The 24,585-nt window shown below is 50.7% G+C and overlaps 1 protein-coding gene across 7 annotated transcripts; it reads left to right on the top strand.

The window, feature by feature from the left end:
* The first annotated feature begins 1,947 nt into the window (after positions 1 to 1,947).
* ZSCAN20 (zinc finger and SCAN domain containing 20) lies at positions 1,948 to 24,350 on the top strand. Of its 7 annotated transcripts, none has more exons than XM_084787443.1 (10): positions 2,136 to 2,160; positions 5,585 to 5,740; positions 5,955 to 6,055; positions 7,369 to 7,871; positions 15,785 to 15,956; positions 16,408 to 16,481; positions 16,791 to 16,875; positions 18,142 to 18,831; positions 19,710 to 20,138; positions 21,113 to 24,350. In XM_084787443.1, exons 2-10 carry the CDS (start codon positions 5,718 to 5,720, stop codon positions 22,276 to 22,278), a joined length of 3,243 nt encoding a protein of 1,080 aa, XP_084643569.1. In that variant the 5' UTR covers positions 2,136 to 2,160; positions 5,585 to 5,717; the 3' UTR covers positions 22,279 to 24,350. The 7 variants fall into 7 exon arrangements, with proteins under 7 accessions (XP_084643572.1, XP_084643569.1, XP_084643568.1 ...); XM_084787442.1 differs by having other exon boundaries at positions 16,405 to 16,481; positions 19,713 to 20,138; XM_084787441.1 differs by having other exon boundaries at positions 2,138 to 2,160; positions 16,405 to 16,481.
* Positions 24,351 to 24,585: the final 235 nt, after the last annotated feature.

Below are 24,585 nucleotides of genomic sequence, written 5' to 3'. Positions count from 1 at the left end.
TGGCTCTCAACAACCCTCAAAGGAAGATTTCAGTATTGTCATGTCGGCCTTCCAGACAAGGAAACGGAAGCAGTAGCAGTTTGGGGGGAGACAGCTCAGTTGATAAGGTGCCTGCCGCATGATCAATACGGGTCTCAGCCCAGGTCCCCAGCATCCATATCAAAGCCAGGAATGTCAGTGCCGTATGTAACGCCAGCTCTGCAGAATGGCACGGAGGGCAAAGACAGGCAGGTTCCTGGGGCTCATGGGTTAGCTAACCTAGCTGAATTTTGGGGTTCTAGGTTCGGTGAGAGACCCTAGCTCTAGGAAACATGGCGAAGAAGGTTCCATGAAAGATACTCATGCTGACCTCAGGCCTCCTCCGCAAGCACGTGCACCTGCACGGTACGGCTACCACGCAAACACACACGTACAGGAGAGGTTTCTGCACTTCGCTCGAGGTTTTGCAGCTAAGGGTCAAGGCGTGCCCCCCACCCCCCACCCCCGGCATTGAAAGGTACGGAGCATGACTCCAGCATCCCCGCTTTATGTACGTACATATTATCATCTTTAATCTTCAAAATACCCTGAGATGTAGGTTCTGTTCTGTCACCTGAATTTCACAGTTGAAAAACAAAAACCAAAAACCAAAAACAAAAAAAACCCAAAACCAAAGACAAACTCGAGCTAGCGTGATAACTCCAGCACTCTCGGAGGCAGAGGCAGGAGGATCTTTGTAAGTTGCAGGCCAGCCTGCTCTACAAAGCCAGTCCAGGACAGCCAGGACTGCATAAAGAAACCCTGTCTCAGAAAAACAAATCAAAGCAACAAACAAAAAAACAAACAAAAAACAAAACCCCAAACTCCATGCAGTTTTGTTGTTGTTGTTGTTGTTTTGGTTCAAGGATATACAGATACAAAGTATCAGACCTGGGATTTGGATCTATGCCTGACTACAAACCCCACATTCTCAGCTTCCCTTTACATTGCCTCAAGGGAATTTACAGTCTTAGGGTTAATTTTTGCTATGACAAAACACCATGACCAAAGCAACCTGGGGAGGAGAGGGTTTCTTTGGCTTACACTTCCACAGTGTAGTCCGCTGTTGAAGGAAGCCAGGACAGGACCCTGGAGGCAGGAGCTGATGCAGAGGCCATGGAGGAGGGGTCCTGCCGACTGGCTTGCTCAGCCTGCTTTCTCACAGAAGCCAGGACCACCAGCCAGCCCGGGGTTGGCCCCACCCACAATCGGCTGAACCCTCCTCCATCAATGTCCCACAGGCTTGCCCACAGCCCACCCTTCTCCACGGAGCCTCCCTTCTCATTGACGACTCTAGCTTGTGTCGTTAGTATCTAATGAGGACAGAGCAACCATATATTATATTAGATTACTCAGCAGCAAGGATTAACGTATTTCCAACACCTACGAGGATTTAAGCTCTGCTAAAACGATTTACGAGATAATGGCTAATATCTGCTATCCGTTGTCGGATCTGGGATCTGAGTTAGCAGTTCTAGGTTTATTGTCTCACCGACGCCTCAAATAAACCCGTGACATGGGCGCTATTGTTGTTTTAATTTTACAATCGAAGAGGTGAGGTACAGAACTCTTTCCAAAACACTCATCTAAGATGTGAATTGGAAATTGTAGTTACAACTGTCCAACTCTCTCCTGCCCAACAGATGGCCACTGTAGTCACCCTCTTCTCCTTTATACTATTTTTCCCTACTCTCCTCAGAAGACAGGGATCCCGGATTCTTCAGTAGGTCCCACCCACTTCCACTCTAGACTCCACCCACTAGGCCGTACCATCACTGCAGAACCAATAGGAAACAGTCAAAATCGTACCGGGATACGCCCCCCCCCCCCCGAAGCGTTGACCCTGCAAGATTTGTTCCGGTGCCAGAGTCCATGAGAAGGAGACACACTCATTGGCTGACGTCATCTGAGAGGCGGCCGATAGGGGGAGTTGCCCGCCGGTGCTCGCGCGATGCTTCTTGGGAGTTGTGGTTTTGGAGGCCAGGTTCCCGGGCTGGCGGCGTCAGGACTCTGCGTCCCAGCATCCTCTGCAGGAGCCTGGGAGCACTTCCGCTCTGTTGTGGAGTGGGTGACTTGGTGAGTAAGTCTGGGTGCCGGATGGGGTGCAGCTGAGACTCAGGCGCTGGGCTGGAGGCTTAGGAGGTGGTGGTATACCCTGCGGGAGGTGGGGCTGGGAAGGTGAGAGGGGGGAAAAAGCAGCGTGTGTGTGTTTGTGTGTGTGTGTGTGTACGTGTACTGTGTATGTGTGTCGAGGGGCGGGCAGAGGATGCAGCGTCTGCGGATGGGTAGGGTCATAGTGGGGTTGGGGTGAAGAAGAGAGTTGGGGGGGCGGGCAGCGAGGCGGGTCTTCCAGAAGTCAGCAGGTAAGGTGGTAGCGATGGGTTTTGGCCGCGTGGGGGAAGTCACCACTGTCCAACTCCGGAGAGCACAGCCAAGCTGGAGAGAGGATTTCAAGGCCCTGGCAGAGAAGTAGAGAGGCTGAGCTGGAAGTTTGACCTTAAAATGGTTCTTCGTTCTCCTTACTCGAGTTCATGGCATCTGTGATGGGACTGGGTGTTGTGTTCAGCCCCCAAACCTGTACCTTCTTTTCCTTATTCTTGATCTCCTGATCCCACCCACTCTCTGCTGAGCCTCTCACTCTCTCTAGTGAACCCATCCCCCGGACCCACTTATTTTACCATCTGATTCCACCTCCATTCTCCACCCCTACCCCCCCCCCCCACTGTTTCACACCTTGCCGTTTCTTTAGTATCTCTTAAAAATTACTTCTGTCTTCCGAGGGTCTCTGCGCAAGCGTCCACGTTTTCGTTTCTCCAGCACTGACAAACATTGCAGCCAGTGTGATCTGCTTAACCCTCAACTCTGATTGTACCATCTGTTCTCCAGCTTGGGAAACCATCACTGGCACTCAGCGTTGAGTGAAATTCTGATATAGATTCCCTTTGCAGCCTACTTGTCACGGGCTCCAAGGCCGCCTAAGTTTCCCCCATTTCCTGGGTGGGCCCCTTTGGTTCCGCACTATTAACATATCCTCTCTCTGCAGAGAACCTTCAAGAACCAACTCAGCGGGTAGCCCCTGTGGGGTTCCTTTAGCCGTTGTCTCCTGCACCTTCCCGGTTCCCAAGTTACACTGTATTTACTACGTTTGGTTAATATAATTATGAGTTTTTCTGTTTTTTGGTTTTTGGTTTGTTTTTCTCTTCCACTAGATAGCCAGCGATATCAGGGCGGGGAGTGTCTGGCTTATCTCCGTTTCTCATTGTCCATCCCAGAATAGTAAACACCTAATGTAGATGGAGCAAATGAGTGAATGCTTGGCGAATGTGGACTAGAGACCACGCTTGGAGATGGCTATGGACTTTTCAGTGCTGTGAGCTGTAGCCCTCTCCCTGTCATCCATGTCTGCTGTAAGGTGAGGCTGATGGGAGTTGAAGGACAGGGGTAGCCAACACACCGTGGTGCGTGGTGCCGACTCCTTTTCCTGAGGCCTTGCAGCCATTGCCAGGTGATCGCAGCAAATCACACGGAGTTAATGAACCATATGGAACTTGTTCCTCAGCAGACCACGCTAGGTAGTTACCTCCGGTGATTGTGGTCTGTTAAGTGAGGCCTATCTGCTGCCCCTGTGTAAAGTCCTTAGACGTGAGTCTAACCTGCTTTAAGCCACAGCCTGTGCTGTCAGCAAGTGGGATTTTCAACCATTGGGAATTCCTGGTTTCTTCTTGGTTGGGGGTCCCCAACCAATCTGGTCTTTTCTCAAGTCCCAGGGGGAATCTTTTCCCTCTCTCCTGTCATTACAGAAGCAACCGGAAGAGAGTACTTACATTTCGTGCCCCAGGCCCTCCCAAGGCACCCCCCCAACCCCCCTCCGCTCAGCTTCCCCATGGTTAAGTGGTACAAATTTAAAAAAAAAATGTTTTTTTAAAAATTCTGAGAATTTCATACAGTGAATTCTTGTGATCCTGATTTGACTGAGCACCTCTTCCCTCCTCGTTTGGGGAGTCTGTGCCTCCCCTGTGTCTTTCTGGGTACTAGAAGAAACCTTTGTGATTTATTTAGCGAAGAGGAGCCCATGTGGGGTGAAGTCTGTGGTTGTGCTTTAATCCTCATGGTGTCTGAAACAGTTCTGGTTGTTGTCAGCTTTTAAACTCCAGAGGTCTAATTTCTCTTGGAAAAGGCAGAAGAGCTAGGGAAATCCTGGGCCCACATCTGCCCAGGGTGTCACGGCTGGTCACAGTCCCTACCTTACCTATGTTTTTACTTGCTGGTTGCATTTCAGTTTCACTGCCTGTTTATTCTGCCCTCTTTTTCTGTTTCGTTTCTCGTTTGTTTGTTTGTTGTTGTTGTTGTTATTGTTTTTAACAAGTTAGCCTGGGGCAAGAGTTCAGACTGGCAGCTGCAGCTGCAGTTAAGGACAATGACGGGAGAAGACTGACTTGGCCCGAGGTCCTAACTCAGCCAGTTGGTAGTTTTATAACACAGGACCTTCTTCTCCCTCTTTTACAACATCCCCACCTCCCCCTTTCCCTCCCTCTCTTCCTCTCCACCTAGAAGCTCAGTTTCCCTCTGTCCATCACAGCTTGGGACACTGTCACAAGTGATGCACACTGTCTTTGCATAAGCTCAAACTACCACAGCCAGGGGTCCTAGTGTGAACATGAGACAAAAGAATTGACTTTGGTCTGGGAAAGCGCTGTAGGAAAGACACCCCACTTCCATTCAGTGACAAGAAAGGCTCAAGAAACTAAAAGCAGGCAGAGAGTAGCAGAGACATGCCGATCAGCACCACACACCCACTTTGGAACAGACACGGATGGAATCAGCTCTGCATCTTAAAAAGTGCCCTTTCTCTCTCTGGTCCCTTCTCTGTCTCGGGTGATACAGGCCAGTGATGTTCAGCTCAGTACTAATGGCTCTCCACTTCCTTGCCTGGAGGATTCTATGCAAATATGGGTGGAGGATGCTTAGCACTGTACTTAGTGCCAATGAAAGGCACCTCTCGGAGGCCTAGATATGTTCCTGGTAGCCTTGGGCCTGGAGAATGCCCTTGCCCAGCTCCTGGCTGACGGCCTTCACCTCCCTTCCCCCACAGTGTCTGCACTCCACATGGAGAGGATTGATACATGATTTTTCCAGGGATTTCTGACATCTGTTTGAAGAGAACGGTCAAGGTTTTAAGGATCTCCCCCGGCCCCCCTTCACCCCGCCTCCATGGGAAAGATGTGCTAGGCTCTGGGTTTGTGACTGGTGGCTGCTTGTCGCCTGATGAGTGCCCCCTTTGTGCAGGAGTGTGGGAGTCTTCGCTTGCTGACTCACTGTCTGTCCCAAGACTGTAACTTTTGTGAAGGCCGAAGGGACTGTCTGTCCCAGTTGTTGTTGGCTCTGTAGCTCCCAGTACAGTGCAGGGCACATAATGGGGACTCTGAATGCCTAACAGGTTAGTCCTTGTGTGTGACAGTGACAGATGTGTGTTTGGATTAGCAGGTCAGGAAAATGTATTTTTTTTTTAAAAAAAGCTATGAATGTAAGTTCTTTAAACCATGGACATTGTTTTTTGATATAACAGATTTATATACTTAAGACAAGGCAACAAAACTCTTTAATGGCCCTGCTGCTAATCACATATGAGGCTGGGTACTATACCAGCTGTGACACAGGGTAGTGGCATTGTCCAGCGTAGGGACAGGTGACTACAAACCATGGGTGAACATTTATCTCAGAGGTGTGTATCAGCTGCTTAGGGAACAGGGTCGGGGGTGGGGATGGGGCATGACAAGGGAACCCCAAGGAATTCTTTCCCAAGGGAATGACAAGTGGTTTGGTGGCCACGGGATGAACCAGTGGCCGTGTGCTGCTCTCTAAGCATTGTCCTAAGTGCAGGCAAGTCTTATGGCCAGCCTCCATTTTTCTCTTACTTTTGCTTTGTTTCCCTACAGCCCAGTCAAATGGCTCCGAATACCAAATGCCATCATTTTCCCCCTCTGGGTTCTGGCGTGCCATTGCAGCTTAGATGCAGCCAACGGCTTCCTTCAGTCTGGTGTGTTTTATGTCACCAGACTTACCGCTTGTTTTCTGTGCGAGCCCAGTGTGGGTGTCATCAGGGAGGCTGTACCCTCCTTGGGAGCCAATGGGCATGGAAGGTTCACAGCTTCACTTCACTGTTTGTTGTGTTTCCCCCCCATGTGCTGAGCACTGTGCTAGATGCTTCGGAAACTGTGGTCTGGTCACTATGGTCATTGCAATAGGGTGATCACAGTCTTGAGGGAGGGCATAAGATGCCGTGGAAGCTGGCGGCTGAAGACAAGTCCTGTTTCAGGGAACAGGAAGGCCTCAGGAAACTGCAGTTTAAGGAGAGACCTAGAAAGGGTTGGTGGTGGCTCTGGCTCCCTGGAGGGTTCAGGGAGCAGTGGGGAAGAGCTGGAGGCTGGGCAGCTGGACTGGGGATTAGAGTGAGGGCTGGGGAGGGTGGTGGCCTGGTCTGGCATTGGGAGGGTAAGTGCAGGAAGACTTGAGATGATTCTGTGGCACTGAGGGTGTGAGTGCCAGGTACACAGGTCCTCGTGATGAACCAGGTACAGCCCCAGGGAGAAGGGATGATGAAAAGTGACACCTTGCACCTGATGGAGAGATCTAGAAGATGGATGGGCTTGCCATAAAAGATGGCCAACTCAGGGCTTTATTGTTTATGTACTTATTCTGGTTTTTGAGTCAGAGTTTTGCTATTGTAGCTTAGGCTGGTCTTGAACTCTGGCTCTTCCTGCCTCTACCTCCTGATTGCTGGGGTTATGGGTTTTGTACCTCATGGTGCATGAAGTTTTGACCCATCAAATATGAGGCTTCTATGGGATAATCTAGTGGAAGTGCTGGAGCCATGGGGTCTGCAGACAGCTTTGGCTGGAGTTCTGAGAAGCTTCTAGTTAGGGATGGTAAATAACGTCTGGTGTGTGGGATAAGCAGAGGGATTTTGCAAGGTGACCACCCAGAGAGGAACACTAAGTCTCAGGTCTCAGGAAGCTGGTCTCCTGGAGGAGGTGACCCTTGGGACTTGGCTTGAGTGAAGGTTAGCTTTTGGCCATGGTGTAGAAGGGAGGAAGGCCATACTAGGGCCCAAACCAGAGGCCAGGGACACATTTAAATGTGTCTCAAGGGATGTAGCATGGTGCTTTCTTCTTGTAAAGTGAGCTGGGTGCTGGTTTTGGTACCTGATCATGGTCTCACTTCCTGCCCTTTGCAAAGGGGTCTCTGTGTCTTTCTATGCCTGTCACAGGCTGTGGAAAGTATGAGAGCAGTGAGGAAAGCGATGTTTTGGTTCTTTTGCTCACTGTGTCTTTTGTCTTTCTGTCTTCACAGCCTTGGGGAGCAGTCCCTCCCCAGGAGTCTTTCGAAGGACACACTGTCAACACAGGAAGTCTCTAGATGAGGGCATCGCAGCTGAAGTGAAGCACCCAGGCCAGACGATGGCTGTGGCCTCGCCTCCGCCAGAGCCCGAAGGCCTCCTGATTGTGAAACTGGAGGAGGACTCGTGGGAATCAGAGTCCAGCCCCCAGCAGGAGGCCCACAGCCCTGTCCCTGGCCCCGAGGTTTCCCGCCGCTGTTTCAGGCAGTTCCAGTACCAGGATGCAGCTGGACCGCACGAGGCCTTCAGCCAGCTCTGGGCTCTCTGCTGTCGTTGGCTCAGGCCCGAGATCCGCCTCAAAGAGCAGATCCTGGAACTGCTGGTGCTGGAGCAGTTCCTGTCCATCCTACCCAGGGAGGTACAGACCTGGGTGCAGGCACGACACCCTGAGAGCGGGGAGGAGGCAGTGGCCCTGGTGGAGGATTGGCAGCGAGAGGCCTGGGCTACCGGACAGCAGGTAAGGCCAATAGTCTGTTCCCCACGAAGCTGGCTAGGTAAGGTTGAGGGCCTGGGGTTGAGATAATAGTTGCCCCCAAATCACAGCAATAGTAATTGTTGAGCGACTGTGGTTTACGGGGCCCTGCTGTGTGCGCAGCAGGTGGCATTCTAACTGCTTGACTTGCATTAACTCATGTAATCCTGCCACAGTTCGATAAAGTGGGTAGGTATCGTTAGCCTAATTTTACTAGTAAGGAAATGGAGACAACAGAAAGATAGGTGATTTGTTCAGAATCCCTAGCTGCTGGGTTGTGGAGCCAAGATCTGCACGTGAGGTTGTGTGCCTAGCCATCCCAACCGCCTCCGAGCTCCATTTGGTGTGCATGGTTGGTCTGTTTTCTGTCTTATGTTTAACACAGTCATCCCACATACTTGGGTCCCTTTGGATGCTTACAGCAGCACATAGAAACAGCATCACCGTCCCCATTTGTAGATTAGGGCTCCAAGAATCAGATGGCTCACGGAGGTCACTCGGGGAGTGAACCAGAGCCTAAACGCTGCTCCTTGGGTCTCAAGGTCGTGCTGTTTCCACGACAGAGCTGATGCCTCATCTGCAAGCATGAAATTAAAATACGCCCGAGTGTGAGCTCAGGTAGGGCGTTCACTGACATGCCGTGAGCACCCCCTGTGCGTCAGGCCCTGTTGGGAGCCTCTTGTGGGCATCGCCCATCCAGTCAGCCACGTCATCTGTCAAGGTAGCTTCTCCTTTTGCTGTTTTTCAAGCGAGTCAACAGCGAGGTACATAACTTGTCCAGATTTGGTTTTTTGGCTTTTAGAGTCAGGGTTTCTCTGTATGTAGCCCTGGCTGCCCTAGACTCACTATGTAGACCAGGCTGGCCTCGAACTCACAGGGATTCACCTGCCTCTGCCTCTTGAGTGCTGGGATTAAAGGCGTGCGCCACCACACCCGGCCACTTGTCCGGATTTGTAATAACAGGAAGCGGCGTTATGGACTGGCCAGAGTGGCCGTCCAATGAGCTCCAGGGATCCCCCTGCCTCCACTTCCCTAGAGCTGGGGTGACAGGTGCACACTCAGGTCCTTCTCCTGCTGTGGCAAGCACTTTATTGACTGAACCTTCTTCCCAGCCCGCAACTTGCAGCTTCTTGATTATAATTGCCTTTTCATGAGCTTGCTTGGCATCTGTAAGTCTTTGGTGAGGAGTTTGGGTTATTCTGAGTCTTTTGTATAAACTTAGAATCAATACCAGACAAAGGTTGAGCAAAAAAGAGAATTATAGGCCAATCTCCTTAATGAATATAGACACCAAAATTCTCAATGAAATACAAACCAAATCCAAGAACACACCAAAAATACCATCTACCATAATCAAGTCAGCTTCATCCCAGAGATGCAGGGATGTTCAGTAGTAAATCAATAACTATAACCATCCACATAAGTTGATTTAAGTACAGAAGCCACATGACCCTCTCATTACATGCAGAAAAGGTCTTGAGAAACTCCAACATCCCTTCATAATAAGAGTTCCAGGGAATCTAGGGATACAGGAGACATATCTCAATGCAATAGAGTATGATATAAGCCCCAGCCAACACCAAACGGAATGGAATGTTTTCACTAAAATCAGGAACAAAACAACAATGTTCCCTCTCTCCTCTCCTGTTCAATATAGTGCTGTACTCTTAGCCAAGGAATAAGACAGGAGAGAGATAAAAAGGAGAAGCACATAGGAAAGGAAAATGTGAAACTGTCCTTATTCATAGCTGATAAACACATTCAAGAAAGCATCAGGATACAAAATTCACACACAAAACCCAGTAGCTTCCTATATGGCAGCAGCAAACACACTGAGAAAGAAATCAGGGAAACATAATTCACACTATCTCCCCCACCCTTCCCCCCAAAAAACCCAGCCAATTGGAATTAATCTAACCAAGAAGCTGAAATACTTGTACAGTGAAAACTTTAAGACACTGAGAACTTGGAGACGCCACCAGAAGATGGGAAGACCCCCCTATACTCATGGATTGGTGGGATGACGCTGTGAAGACGTCAATGTCCTAAAAGCAGCCTACAGATTCAGTACAATCCCCATCAAAAGCCCAACACATTTCTTCATAGAAATTGAAGGGGAAAAAAAAAAATCTTAAAATTCAAATGGAAACCCAAAAGACCCAGGATAGCCAAAACCATCCAGAACAATAAAAACACTGCGGGAGGCACCACCGTCTCTGATTTCAAGTTACACTACAGGGCTATTGTAATAAGCCCAGCATGGTTCTGGCATTAAGACAAACATGTTTGACAAATGGGATAGAGGTTAGGACTTAGATCAAAAAACAAACAAAAAAACCCCCACACTCCTACAGCCACCTAATTTTGACAGAGAAGAAAAAACAAACAAACAAACAAAACAACAACAACAACAACAAAATCCTCATTGGAGAAAAGACAGCCATCTCAGTCAGCTCTTCGGCTGCTGGGAAGATACCATGACCAAGATAACTCATAAAACAAAGCTACCGTTTCATCAATGTGGGAAGAATGGTGTTGGTCAAGCGTAATGGAGGCAGAGTGGGGTGCGGTGGGGGGTGAGGGGGTGGGGATGGAGTGGTAGGTGTGGGAAGGAGAGAGAGTGGGGGGCCTGGGGCCTGGTGTGGGCTTTTGGAACCTTAAAGCTCACCCCCAGTGATCCACCTTCTCAACAAGGCCACACTTCCTGATCCTTTCCTAAGCTGCCCATGAGCTGGGGACCAGGCATGCAAGCATTTGAGCCTGTAGACGCCAGTGTCATTGAAACGCCGCCGCTGCAGCAGCAGCAGGTGGTGCTGGTCAAACTGGATAGCTTGCATGTAGAAGAGGGAGCTGGCTCCCCATCTCTCACTCTGCCCGGAACTCAACTCCACACGGATCAAGGACCTCAGCATAAGACCTGATAGAGGAGAAAGTGGGGACTACACTTCAACTCCCAGGCACAAGAAGGGACTCTAAGCAGGACCCCTGCAGCACAGGGGCCTCATGAAACTGAAAGTCTTTTGTACAAGAAAGGACATCATCATTTGAGTGAAAGGATAGCCCACAGAATAGGGGAGAATAACCAGCTATACATCTGACAGAGGATTAGTATCTAGACTAGACAGACAACCCAGGAAACAAACAAAAAACAAAGGAAAACCACACATGCCTAAACAACAGACAGAACCCAATTAAAATTTGGAGCATGGACCTATGCAGAGGCTTCTCAAAACCAGAAATACAAATGACTGAGAAATACCTTTTTAAACATTGAATATCCTAGCCAGGCGTCGGGGTGCACACCTTTAATCCCAGCACTCGGGAGGCAGAGACAAATAGATGTCTGTGAGTTCAAGGCCAGCCTGGTCTACAAAGTGAATCCAGGACACCCAAGGCTACACAGAGAGACCGTCTAGAAAAACCAAACCCAAACCAAAACGAACCATTGAACATCCTTAGGTGTCAGAAATGCAAAATAGAACCCACTTTGAGGTTTCATCTTATCTTAGTCAACATAGCTAAGAATAAAACAACAGGGACAGAAAACAACTGACGGCAAATGGTGTGGCTGTGGGAAGGGGAGCATTTACTGTCCCTCAGTGGTGGTGCAGACTGGTCACAGCCACTATGGAGTCAGTGTGGAGGTTTCCCACCGAGCTGGAAATAGATCTATGCTGTGATCCAGCCATACGCTCCTCAGCGTGTTCCGGGAGGACTGTGCTCTGCTCCAGGGATACTTTGTCATCTGTGTTCGTTCAGCTTTCTTCCCAATAACCAGTGACATTAAGTCCGGTTTACACTACTGATGGAGTGAAGTATTCAGCAGTTTACCCAGCTGTGAACCCTGCTACAGTGACAACCGGCGTGGCGAGGTCTGCCCCCGGGGGCAGTGGTGGTGTGAATGTTATGGGGATAACCAATGCCTTTCTGATTGAATTTAAGACCTGCTCCACAAGAGAGAACTCATGACTGTTAACTGGGCTAAAAGCTCCTTACTGGGTAGGTCACAGGCACTAGGGGAGAACCAAATACTACTGCTCTGCTAAATGGACATAGTATTACACCACCCCCTAAAGTTCTCTATTTTCATAGATGGCCGCATCTTCTGTCTGTCACTAGAGAAACGTCTTTTACAGTAGGTGGTGAGACATGGAGGGACCCACAGCTCGTTACCTTGCAGAGTAAGAGGCTGGAGTGCTCAGGTCTAACTGGGACATCCACACCATACACAGTCCCCCCAAGGCTCAGGCATCACCCCAAGATAGGCAGGAAGTTTGTAAGAGACACAGGGGGTGGCTCTGCAGTGAAGGGTTCTTTGCTGGACATGACGAGGCTGTTGTACTCATGAGCTGGGTGCTGGGAGCTAACCTGGTCTTCTGGAAGAGCAGCGCATGTTCTCAGCTGCCGAGCGAGCTGTCTCCAGCCCCCGGGTCCTTGATTCAGTGCTGGTCACTCACCTCTAAGCCCCAGCACTCTCATTGTATCCCGTGGGCTTTTTTTTTTTAAGTTGTATTCATGAGGTTTAAAGTACTTTTAGGTTTCTGTTAAATTATTCATAGGAGCTTTCAACATGCCTGCTCTAGCTCCCAAATAAAGACGTGGAGACCTGTTAGGTTTATTAAAAGCCATAAGCACTGTAGCCAGGTAGATCCTCAGCTGTTCTAACCCGACTGTGCTAGCCTGGCCAACTTACCAGCTGTGTACCATTACCTGCCATCTAGTCTTGCCCTGGCTGCTCCTGCTCCATCTCTGTCCTCCTGGAGACTCTCTCATGGCGACCTCATGGTCACCTCCTCAAGGCCCAGCGACCTTCTTCTTTCTGTTCCACCTGAGACCACCCCCCACACACTGGGATCACAAGTGTCACCTTAACTCGGCTACCCTCTATAGGCTGTTGAGCTCTTTACTGACCAATAGAGATGATGGAGAATAATTTTTTTTTTACATAACACTGAGGCAGGAGATTCTTCAATAGTAATGGCAGTATCTGCATCTGTTAGCATGTAGCTCACTGCGAGGCTTAGCAATTAACAATCAATTATACAGAGACACATATTACTATAACATGAGTGAAGGTCACCTCTACAGATTCCTCTTGGAACTTTCTTCTTTGACTCAAATATTTGCTTGTATATTGTTTGAACCCCAAGTATGTTGGGATTTTCCAGCCATCTTTCTGTTCTTGACTTACTTCCATGTGATCGGAGAGCACACGTGTCATGATTCTTTCAAATTGGCTGACTGTGTTCTGTAGCCTGGAATATGGTCTAGTTTGGCAAGGAGTGGTCCATGCGGGCTGGAAGATAGGCCTTGTGTTTTGTTGTTAGAGGCTCTACCTTACAGAAGTCAGTGCTCCGAGAATGAATCGGACACCACCCATCGGCCCCTTCAGTTCCCTGGCTTTGGTTCTGTCTGTCCCAAGAGCACTGCTGTCGTCTCTGACCATATGCATGCTTTTCTCCTGTGGCTCTGTCAGCGTTGGACTGTGTCATTAGAAGCAAGAGGATGAAGGTGTGTGTAATCCTTACGTGGCTTGAGGATTATTGTGCCTTTGTAGAGTATTGAGCCCTGTGTCATGTTATAAAGCCACTCCTTATCCCTGGTGACTGCTCTTGCTCTGAAATTAATACTGCTTATCTCACTTTCTTCCCCCCACCCATGCATATGTGTGGATGTGTGGTGTGCACGTGTGTATTTGCATGTATGTGGGGGTATGCATATACATGTGTGTGTGTGTGCATGTGCACACTTGGGAGTCTTGAGGTTGATGCCATGGATAATCTTTCATCACTCTTTTACCCCACTCTTTGAGAGAGAGCCTGTCAGTCAGACGCAGAGATCATGGACAAGGCTGGTCTTCCTAGCCAGCTTGCTCTTGGGATCTCCTGTCCCTGCCTTCTGAAGCTGACCTTACACACAGATCACCATGATTACCCTCCATTTACATGGACCCCGAGGACCTGAACTCTGCTCTCTGCTTGTTTGTCCAGAACTGTAACCACTGAGGCATCTCCCCGCCCACTTTGTTTATTTTCCCCCTAAAGATTTATTATGTATACAGTATTCTGCCTGCATGTATGTCTGCAGGCCAGAAGAGGGCGCCAGGTCTCATTATAGATGGTTGTGAGCCACCATGTGGTTTCTGGGAATTGAACTCAGGACCTCTAGAAGGGCAGTCAGTGCTCTTAACCTCTGAGCCACCTCTCCAGCTCCTTGCCCACTTTCTTTGCTTAGGGTTAAGTTGGTATTTCCTCTTCCTCCTTTACTCTGTTATCTGTAAGGTGTCTCTATATTTAAAGTGGATTTCTTGTGTACAGCATATAGTTGGGTCTTATTTTGTTTGTTTGGGTTTTTTTGCTTATTTATTTATCTATCTTTGAGGCAGGGTCTTACAGTGAAACCCAGCCTGGCCCCAAACTTGTAATCCTCCTGCCTCAGCTTCCCAACTGCTGGGATTTCAGATGAGTGTCACCATGCCAGCTAACTAGTGTGTTCGGGCCACTGGCATTGAAGGTCACTAGTTCTTCAGCTGGGTTACCAGTTTAACGTTTCATGGTTTGGTAAGCTCAGCTTTCTGCCACCTGACACTGGTTTTCATTCTTTTCTCTTCAAACTGTTGCTTGCCTTTTAGTATACCTTGTGGTTTTTGGTTAAAAGGTGGCATGTGATGTCTGGAAGGGAAGGGACTATGTAAGTAAGTCTTTTGTGACGTAGTGGCTGAGTATGTCTAGAGGGCAGCTGATAGCTCTGTGATTAGCCTGGGCCCTGGACTCTGAATTCCATCAGTATTTTCCTGGTTCCCTCCTCTCTTGGATGGGGCAGGCTGCTGGGAAGGCCTTCAAGTGGGTAATTCCCATCACTGGTGCAGAACAGTAGGGAGCTGGGGTCCCACCCAGGTCCCCTTCCTCTTCCCAGCCCCCTCCCAACCCCCTCTAACCACCCCCCCCCCCAGCTCCTTATGTAAAGCAGGTTGTGCTCTGGTGAAATGGTTTCTTCCCAGGCAGGCACTGTTCTCAGAGTACCCGGGCCTGTTTCACAGTGGGACCTGTTCCTGTCCCCAACAGAAGCCTGAGGGGACTTTTCTGTGCCCCTCACAGTGAGAGGAGGGTAGAAGTCATGGAAGTAAAACTTGTGAAAGCTCCCTTGCCCTCGTCTCCAAGACTGAGTCTCCTAGAGCTTGACCCTCAGTTTGTCTGCAGTGTGCCTTCAGCAGACTGTCCGCCATGCTGTCGGGAGGGCTTTCCTGCTAGCACTGGGCCCTGCGGAGGTTTCCGTTCTGGTGGGTACCTCTCTCAGCTCTCCAGCTTGAGGGCAGGCACAGGCGGCGTGGCTTCACTTCCCTGCTGGCTCCAAGAGCGCCGGTCTTTTATATGTTCAGATTATTTTTTGCTGAGGTGGAGCAGTGACCTCTAACTTCTTACTCACTGGACTGGAAACACAAGAGCCGCCCTCGTGGTTGCTTCCTGCATCTTCTTTGTCACTCACTCTGCCTTTGCTCTGTGTTGACAGTTCCGACCCAACTGTACAATGGCAATAGCTGGAGAGTAAGGACTGTCGTCGGGTCCAGTCGTGCAGTGTTTCTGTAGACTGTAACTACTGAGGAGGCCAACAGGCTTATAAATTAATTTCAGTGTCACATGACTTTATGTGATTTGTCTCTATGAATGAAGAACATTTTGAATAGTGATCACCTGCTTGGTACCTGGGTGGCCTCCCGGGAGTCGACAAGCCAGTGCTCATTTCCTAAGGCCAGTCCCGATAGCTTCCTCCCGGTGTTTGAAACTCTCTTTGGATCTTGAGGGTCTGTTAACCCCGGAACACATCCATACTCAAAGTAACATGCCTGTGCCGCTGAAGGGGCCTTAACTGACACTCGGAAGCTCTGCCTTTGTGTTTAGGGACTGGAGCTGTGCGCTGAAGAGTCCAGGTCCTTCGAAGCAGTCCAAGAGTTCCAGAGGTTCCAGCCGCAGCCAGTAGCTCGCTGCTCCGAGGGACAGTCCCAGAAACCGTGGGTGGAGAGTACATGTCCTGACCTTTCTAAGATGCCACCTCAGTCCTTGACAGAGAATGGTAAGCACCAGGGATATGGGGACATAAGAGAACGAAGCCTTTGCTCCCAAGGGACGGGCTTGGGAGGTGGGGGAGGGGGGAAGGATGTGCAGAGTTCAAGGATCAAGATAGGAAAAATGTCTGATGGACGTTGACATTGAGCGGTGATGTTAAAAAGCTCTGCGAAGCGGGATGCTTGCAGCGCACCCACTAGCTAGAGTTACAGAGAAGGTGCCGGTGTTGCGGTGGCATTGGCACCCACAGGATGGAGACTTGTACCCCACATATGGCACATCACTGAAAATAGCTCAGGAGTCCCACGCTCTAAAGGAAGGTGAAATGGCAAGTGTGCCCTGGGCATGGGACATGCTTGGCTTGGTCCCAGCATGGCCATTGGGAGGCTGTGTGTCAGAAGGAAGTGGTCGTAAAGAGCCGAGTTTCTATCTCACAGGCTTATTCTCTTCCTCAGCAGTCCTCACACCCCAAGTCCCCACTGTTCTAAAGATAGAGAGCACTGGAGATTGGGAGGTGGCAGCCCTGTCCCAGGTAAAGTGCTATTTTCTTTTCCTTTTGTCCTCTTGGTCCTCCTGCTGTGTGCCCCCCTGGCGCCCCCCCCCCCCCCCCCCAGCCTCTTTAGCAAAGGGATGTAGAGCATAAGACATTAACTTTTGCCCCACTGGGCCTGCTGGCAGTCAGTGACTGTGATGCTGGCCACCCCCAACCCCCCCCCCCCCGACCACCCGACCCCTCAGTCGCCACACAGGGCATCACTGCAGTGTCCTGATCTCTCTTAGGTCTGGTCAGGCTGTTTTAAAGCATCAGTGATATTTAAGGTCCTCTCTGTGTGTGCCGCAGGAAGCCCTGAGCCCCAGTAGAGGAGCCAAGGAGGAGCCCTGCCAGGACCCCGCAGAAGATGATCGTGGGAATGGCATGTGCCTGGGTAAGCGAAACGTGCTGTGCTCCAGGGCCCAGCTGGCCTACTTCCGGGACCCTCAGAGAGGGCTGGCCACTTAGAACCAGAGCTCTGCCCTCTCTGCAGAGAGTCTGCCGGGCTGTGGTTGAGGCTGCTTGCTAGTCTCCTAGAGCTGGCCCTGCTGGGGCTCATGACCTAGGTGCAGTCTTCTTGGGCCCAGAACTGGACCAGGCCCTCTGTCTCAAAAATTCAGCACCCACCGAGAACAGCCTCTTGGGAGCAGACTCCCTGTGAGGGAGCTTCATGAGACTGAGTGTGAGAAGAGCGAGCAGCTCAGGTTTCCAAATACCCAAAGCCCACGTGACCAGCGCGCTTGTCTCTGAAGGCCGTTTGTGTGGAAAGCCAATGCTTCCCACAGGTTTAAACTCATGATAGGCTTAGACTGGAGAGTGGGACCCCAGCTTGAGAAGTGCTGAATTAGGGTACCCTGAAAAGGCTTTACATCCAAACTCTTTATCTAGCTCTCCTCAAACATTTACTGTGATAAAAGGCTTTATGTTTTGTTAGGACCAAGTGCTTCTGGGAAAGTCATCCTGTAGAGCCGCTGTAGTGTTAGGAAATCAGGACATTTATTTCCTCAAAGTGTTCTAGGCACACTCCATATCTGCTCAACAGTGCCCCAAGGGCTCTACATTTAGTCTGTCTCTGTCTCTCTGTCTCTCTTCCCCCCGCCCTTCCTTCCCTCCCTCCCTCCCCTTCTCCCCCTTCCTTCTTCCCTTCCTCTTCCTTCTTCCTCTCCCTGCCTCCCCACTTCTCCTCTCTCCTTCCCTCCCCCTCTCTCTTTCTCTGTCCCTGCCAGAAGGATTTGCTTCATGTTTAATCTTTGTTTTATCTTATAGGTAACAGTGGCAGCAGAGGTCAGAAATTTCTCTCTCTCTCTCTCTCTCTCTCTCTCTCTCTCTCTCTCCCCCTCCCCTCTCTTTTCTCTCTCTTTCCCCTTCCCCCCACCAGTGATTGGGTTGCTTGAGGTCCTGTGTTTGCCAGCTGTTGACTCACTGTAGCCACTGTGTCTATGATGTCTAACAACAGCACAGCAAATGAGAAGCCTGCAGGTCACTTTGTCTCAGCGAGGGTCCTGTTGCTTCCAGGCACCTCTCTCCAGGGGGATCATCATGGGCAAATATCCCCTCAGCCTCTGTGAAGAGAGGGCTGTGAGTTTCAGGAGCAGTTTAGAGAAACAGGGCCCAACAGGGCCATTTCTGCTCAGTCATGTCTGTTCTTCCTTCTGTGTAGGAGTTCCAGTTTCAAAGCCACGTGTCACCTTCCAGCATGAGCGAGGACCAGAGACTTTGCATCTGAGCCTTATACATCCTGGGAATGGGCGCACTGCAGATGATAGCCTGGACAGTGAGCAGGACAAGTCAGCCCAGGCAGCATCCCAGGAGGACTCAAGGGCCTGGGAAGAGCAATGCCAGTGGGATGGGGAGGACATGAAGGTGTCAGGTGTTCACTGGGGCTATGAGGAGACCAAGACTTTCCTGGCCATCTTAAGTGAATCTCCTTTCTCTGAAAAGCTCCGGACCTGTCACCAGAACCGCCAGGTATACGGGGCTATTGCAGAGCAGCTGAGGGCACGGGGCTTCTTGCGGACTCTGGAGCAGTGTCGCTACAGGGTCAAAAACCTTCTACGAAATTACCGGAAAGCCAAGAACAGTCACCCACCAGGGACCTGCCCCTTCTATGAGGAGCTAGAGGCCTTGGTGAGTGCTCGGACAGCCATTGGAAGACCCACGAGTGGGCCAGGAGAGGCTGTGGCACTCCCCAGGCTGGGGGACAGTGACACTGAGATGGATGACCAAGAGGAAGGGAGCTGGGAGCCTGAGGAGGCAACGGAAGACTACAGCACTTCTGGCGTGGCCACCGAGGAATCTGCTCAGGGGCCCAGGATTGCAGGGAGCCCAGCTCTGCTCCAGAGCCGCATTGGTAAGCACATGGTGTTTAACTGGATGACTCTCAACCCCGCTGCTGCTTCCTAAGGTCAGAGCTCAGGCTAGGAGTCAGATCGCGGACACGAGAGTAAGGTGCTAAGTCTTCATTTCTGACTCACACTCTTGTCTCCAGTGACCGCGTCTCCTAGTTATAGGAGCAGATAACTCTAAAGCCTTGCGCGACCTGGAGAACAGGTGCGTGAGAACAGCCCATTTGTTCACAGCAAGTCTGGGGCCAGAAAGAGTGAGTGAAATACTGAAGGGTAGAGAAACTGACAGCGTAGACTTGAGAGTCACCTAATCTTGCAAAGGGAGAGTCGCTGACACCCACCTGAAGATGCTGGAGCCGCACAGGCGGGGGCAGAGAGAGCCTGGGCTCCTGCCACGAACTCATGTGCCCCCAGCCCACCCCCGCTGCCTCCTCTGGTTATATCACTTACCTGCAACAGGACCAGAGAGGAGAGGGTGTCCTCAGCCGTGGTGTGTCTGTCGCCTGCTTACAAGGTCCATTTATGTCTCTGATCTTTGGGGATTCTCAGGTCCCATGTCTTGTGGAAAGGAGAATTCACAAAGGAGACTGGCTGTATTTTGAATGAATACAGGGAGAATCTCATCCACGTCAGTGTCTCATCGGCTGAAGCCAAGGGAGTGGGTCCCATGCAGTTGCTAAAACATGGCCACTTATTGCTCCCCTTCAGTGAGATTGTCTCTTGGGGTGGTGGGAGAGGATGCCTTGGCTGACTTTCCTAGCCTATCCCTGAGAAGAAGTTTGTATTCCCAGGTCCCTGGGCCCCTGCTCTAGATACACCCCCGTCCTAATGACCTAGTTAAAGCTTCTAAGTCTCCCACGTCTGAACTTTTCACTTCTGACAGCAGGTGTTCACTGGGGCTTCGAGGAGACCAAAGCCTTTCTGGCGATTCTTAGTGAGTCGCCGTTCTCTGAAAAGCTTCGCACCTGTCACCAGAACAGCCAAGTGTATCGGGCCATCGCGGAGCGGCTGCGGGCGCTGGGTTTCCTGCGGACGCTGGAGCAGTGCCGCTACAGATTCAAAAACCTCCTCCGAAGCTACAGGAAAGCCAAGAGCAGCCACCCACCAGGGACCTGCCCCTTCTATGAGGAGCTGGACTCACTGATGACGGCTCGGACTGTGATCAGCGCCATGGAGGCGGCAGGAGGAGCCGCGGGGCTTCCTGGATCTGGGCAGAGTGGTCCTGAGGCTGATGACCTAGAGGCCTGGGGTGAGATGGAAGATGAAGAGGAGATTAAACTCCTGACTCCAGATCCCCAAACTCCAGATACGGGTGAGCCTGCAGTCATTGGATGCCGGTCTTGTACAAAGAGGGCAACGGAGAGGACCAGGGTCGCAGCACAATGCGCGAAAACCAAGTTCTCAGCACAAAGGAGATTTTATTTGCCCCAGAGGGACAAAGGGAAGGGGTAGGAGACAAAGACAGGAGAAGGGGAAGAGAGGTGACAGATGTGGCTCATAGGCAAATGGCGGTTTATAAAGGTAAAAGGGGGAGCCCCGTATTAAGATGAGGTGTTTACTTTTTATTGAGCATATTAATTAGGTGAGCTAAAGGAGGCTTTTGATTGCTGGACTTCAGTGCTTTGATAGCTGGACCTTTGATAGCTGAGGTGGTTGGCCTCAGGAGGAGGAAGTGGCCAAATATGGGGATAGACCTTGGTGTCTAGCTTTAGGAATGTAATCTAACATTTTTTTTTAGCAAGGCAGAGGGAATGGGGGAGAAGGGCGAGGCCAGCCAGAGCCAGGTGTGCCTGCTAGAGCCCTTCAGGTACCAGGTATGGTATCGTTGTCTCTGAGCCAAAAGAATGAGCGAGATGGTATTAGGAAAAGATCTTGTGCGTTGCATAGATTCTTTCATCTCTTATTTAGTGATGGTCTGCGCCCAAGGTGGCCGGTCTAGCTTTTCCTGGGACACACCTGGGTAACTATGGAACTGAGTCATGACCCAGGATCAGTTTAATGTCCTAGAGGGTGACAAGAGCTGTTTATTATTGAATCCAGACTTAGAGGAGCAGCTTGAGGGGGTGAGCCAGGCTTCATGGTTGCTGGGGTGCGGCTACTGTACCCCAGACAGTGCTTTTCAGCTTTTCAGGATTAGAAGCGCACGTGTACACAAAAACTTGGCAGCTGTCATGCTAGGCACATTTATAAGCTGTGGGATGTAAGATACAAATCTGCGTTAGCCAAACCTCAGAATGCACGGTAGAGGTGCGCGAGTGCTAACCAGCATTAGCCAACAACTCTCAGTTCTGTCTCTTGTTTCAGGCTTTGAGGTGAAGCGTGAGGATGAAGAGCAGATTTCAGAGCAGGACGTTTTTGGGGATCGGCCGGGAGCCTTACCAAAATACACCACAGAAGCCGTTTGCCAGCCTCCCCGCTGTGGGGAGGACCGTGAGAATGAGGGTGGCGGGGAGTGGAGAAGTGCTGTCCCGTGGGCAGCGTGTTCCTCTGAGGAGGACTTTGAAAAACTTATTGATCATCAAGGCCTGTACCTCCCGGAGAAACCCTATCAAAGTGACACGTTTGTCAGTCAGAAATTCCACTTCTTTGCCCACCAACAGCCCCACGTGGGCGAGAAGCCCTACCAGTGTCCTGACTGTGGGAACAGTTTCACGGACCTCACCAGCCTCAACACCCACCAGAGAACGCACACTGAAGAGAAGCCCTCCATATGCCGGGAGTGTGGGGAAATCTTCAGTCAGAGCTCACACCTGCTGGAACATCAGCGGGTCCACTCGGTAGGAACTCCCGACCAGGGTAACGCGCCTGTAGAGAGTGTTGGCCAAAGTCCGTCTGTTAGTGCTCACTGGAGAAATTCTACATGGGAGATACCTAAAGAGCCTCAGAATGCCAGCATGCGCACGGGCTCCAGAGGCCGTCACAGCAGCTCAGGGGAGAAGCTGTATAAGTGTCCTGAGTGTGGGAGGGGCTTCTCTAAGAGCTCCGCCCTCATCAGTCACCAGAGAATCCACACCGGTGAGAAGCCCTACGAATGCATGGAGTGTGGGAAGAGCTTCAGCAAGGGCTCCAGCCTGTCCAACCACCAGCGAACTCACACCAGCGTGAAGCTCCATCAGTGCGCGGAGTGCGGCAAGTGCTTCAGCGAGCGTTCCAAGCTTGTCACCCACCAGAGGGTCCACACGGGGGAGAAGCCCTACAGATGCCTCGACTGCGGGAAGTTCTTCCGAGACCGGTCCAACCTCATCACTCACCATAGAATCCACACGGGAGAGAAGCCGTACAAGTGCCGAGTGTGTGGGAAGTGTTTTAACCAGAGCTCCAGCCTTATCATCCACCTGAGAATTCACACCGGGGAGAAGCCGTACAAGTGCACAGAGTGTGGCAGAGACTTCAACAACAGCTCCCACTTCAGTGCCCACCGCAGAACCCACACAGGAGGGAAGGCAGTGTAGGCCACGCCTCGTCCCAGCAGAAAGCAATAATGTATTCTAATACCTCCCACGTTACTAAAACATGCCAGAGAGAAACCTTGCAGTGGTGAAGCTTGGTGTGTACTTACAGATGCTATTTTGGTAGAATTCAGGTCATTCTAAATGAATTACAACTACTAAGTTTTGGAGATACTTCTCCAAAAGTGTAATTTGGTTTGCACCCCTGCCCCCCAAACCCCTACAGAATCGCTAGGCTGTCCTTACATCTGCCATCCCTAAGAGCTTAGGGTTTGAGGCAGATGGGTGACGTGGGGGTTAGAGTTGAATCTGTGGCCCTAGGTACTGGTTCCAGCTTCTTCCTGCGCCTTGGCCGCCCCCACCCATGGGAGGTAGTTTTTGTTCTTGGTAGTTTGCAGCTGGGGCAAATCCTCACGGGGAAACCTTGACACTGATGGTGAGAGGAGGTGGAAACCGAGAGCCAGTGCTTGGGCCACTCCACCGCAGGCTCAGCAGCCAGTGGGGCAGCAGTGACAGCACTGCACAGTCATTAACAATAGCAGACCCAGCTGTCCCCTGAAGATTTGCTCTTTGGCAGCCTGTGTGCCAAGCGCCTCACCTACCGTCTCATATAATCCTCCAGGAGTCCTGTTTCCCAGAGTAGGGAATCAAGGACTGGGAAAGTCAGGTGATCTGCATTGGTCACACATATCTGGAAACGGGGGAGGCAGAATTCATCAAGACTCATGTGTCCCCAGAGTCTGGGGGGCTGGGTGCTCCAGCAAGTACATGAAAGATAACTACTACTGGGATCCCGCAGTGTGATCATGACGAACTCTTCCCTTCTGCCGGTGAAAGGACTTTGGGATGTTCAGAATTGGTGACGCACTCGGTCTAAGGCCGAGTTGCTACCAAAGTGATGGGCGGGGGTCTCCATCTTTAAAGTGATACAGGTGAGGGAGGGAGGTAGCAGAGGCTGGTGTGTCTTGCGGAGAGGTAGTGCTTTGGCTAAGAATTGGGTTTGGGAGTCCTGGGGTCAGGCCTGTTTCTCATTACATGTGGCTGATCACGGGTAATAAGAAGTCACATCAAACAGGCCTTCCCTCCAGTGCCCAGTCAGTCACTAGTGCCTTTGGTCTCTCTCTGGCCCGAGAGGGAAGGAGTTGACACATTGTCCTCTACTGGGGGGGGGGGCTTGAAAATGGCCCCACATTCATGGCACCATTTTAGCTGAGTCCTCTTGACCCAAGCTGCCCGGTGTGGTCTCTCAGACCAGCAATTCACACAGATGGGTCAAGTCGGAGAGGCTCATACACAACGATTTTCTTGCTTGTAGCACTTTAACCCCTGGAGTTTTTCCTTAGAAAGAGTTTAAAATGTTAACCAAGAGCTTTGGCTTTCATAGATTCTTAAAGGAAGATGACCTTCTTCATCTACAAGTGGCCTTAGAAAGCCGTTCATATGCCGGTTAGTTATCTCCTGGCTGTGGGAAGTCATGATCGGATAGTAGCTGGGAAGAGCTTCGAAGACTGGACTTTCTATCTGCGTGTGAAAAAGTGGGTAGAAGATCTTGCCATTCCCACTAAAGGAGGTTACTCCCTAGTCTATTTCCTTGTTCCAGAACCCTCTCCCAGGAACCAGGCCACCACCTATTAACTCTCATCAGCTTCACCTTATCTCTGAGGAGCAGGGGTCACTGGGTGAGCCCTGGCTAGAAACCAGCAAATGCCAGCAACTGTGATAAAAGGATAAATAGAATAATCTGGGTCTAAAAGGAAGGGTCCCGAAGGAGAGAAGAGCATTCTAGAGACAGTTACCCAGGTAGGAGGCAGCATGGGTTCTAGGTGGGAGTAGCGGCCCCGGCTTGTAGCACAGGGCAAGAGATTTGGGGTGGAGCAGCGGCGGTGGCATCCCAGACTGCACAGGTGCCGTGGCAAGGTCACTCTAGGTGCAACAACTCCTTAGGCCTTTTTCTTTCCCACGTTGGAAGCTTAGCTGAGCGGGCCCTTAATGGTGCTAATCTCTTTATTAATTCCAGCCTCTCTTTCAGCACATGCCTTAGCTGTAATTAAATTGCCTAGTGCTTTTTTCCTCTCCGGACTGTTCATTTTTGTATTTCTTTATGTCTCACTTGCTCTTTTTTCATTGTAGACCCGCGTAAGAGTTACTGCTCCTAACTGTGCCACAGGCACAATGTTATACTGTCTTGAAGTACTCCTAAAGGAGTCAGTTTATTACTTTTAAATTTAGCCTCGAGCAAGTTCTCAGAACACAGGTAGAAGGCAGCCGGGTTCTTTGCCAAAGTATCACACAGATGGTCTCATAGCCAGT

The sequence above is a fragment of the Acomys minous genome (genome assembly GCF_964271855.1).
Source record: "Acomys minous genome assembly, chromosome: 6".
Classification (NCBI taxonomy): domain Eukaryota; kingdom Metazoa; phylum Chordata; class Mammalia; order Rodentia; family Muridae; genus Acomys; species Acomys minous.
The sequence above is the reverse complement of the archived record's forward strand: the minus strand, read 5'-3'. Positions and strand labels throughout refer to the sequence as shown.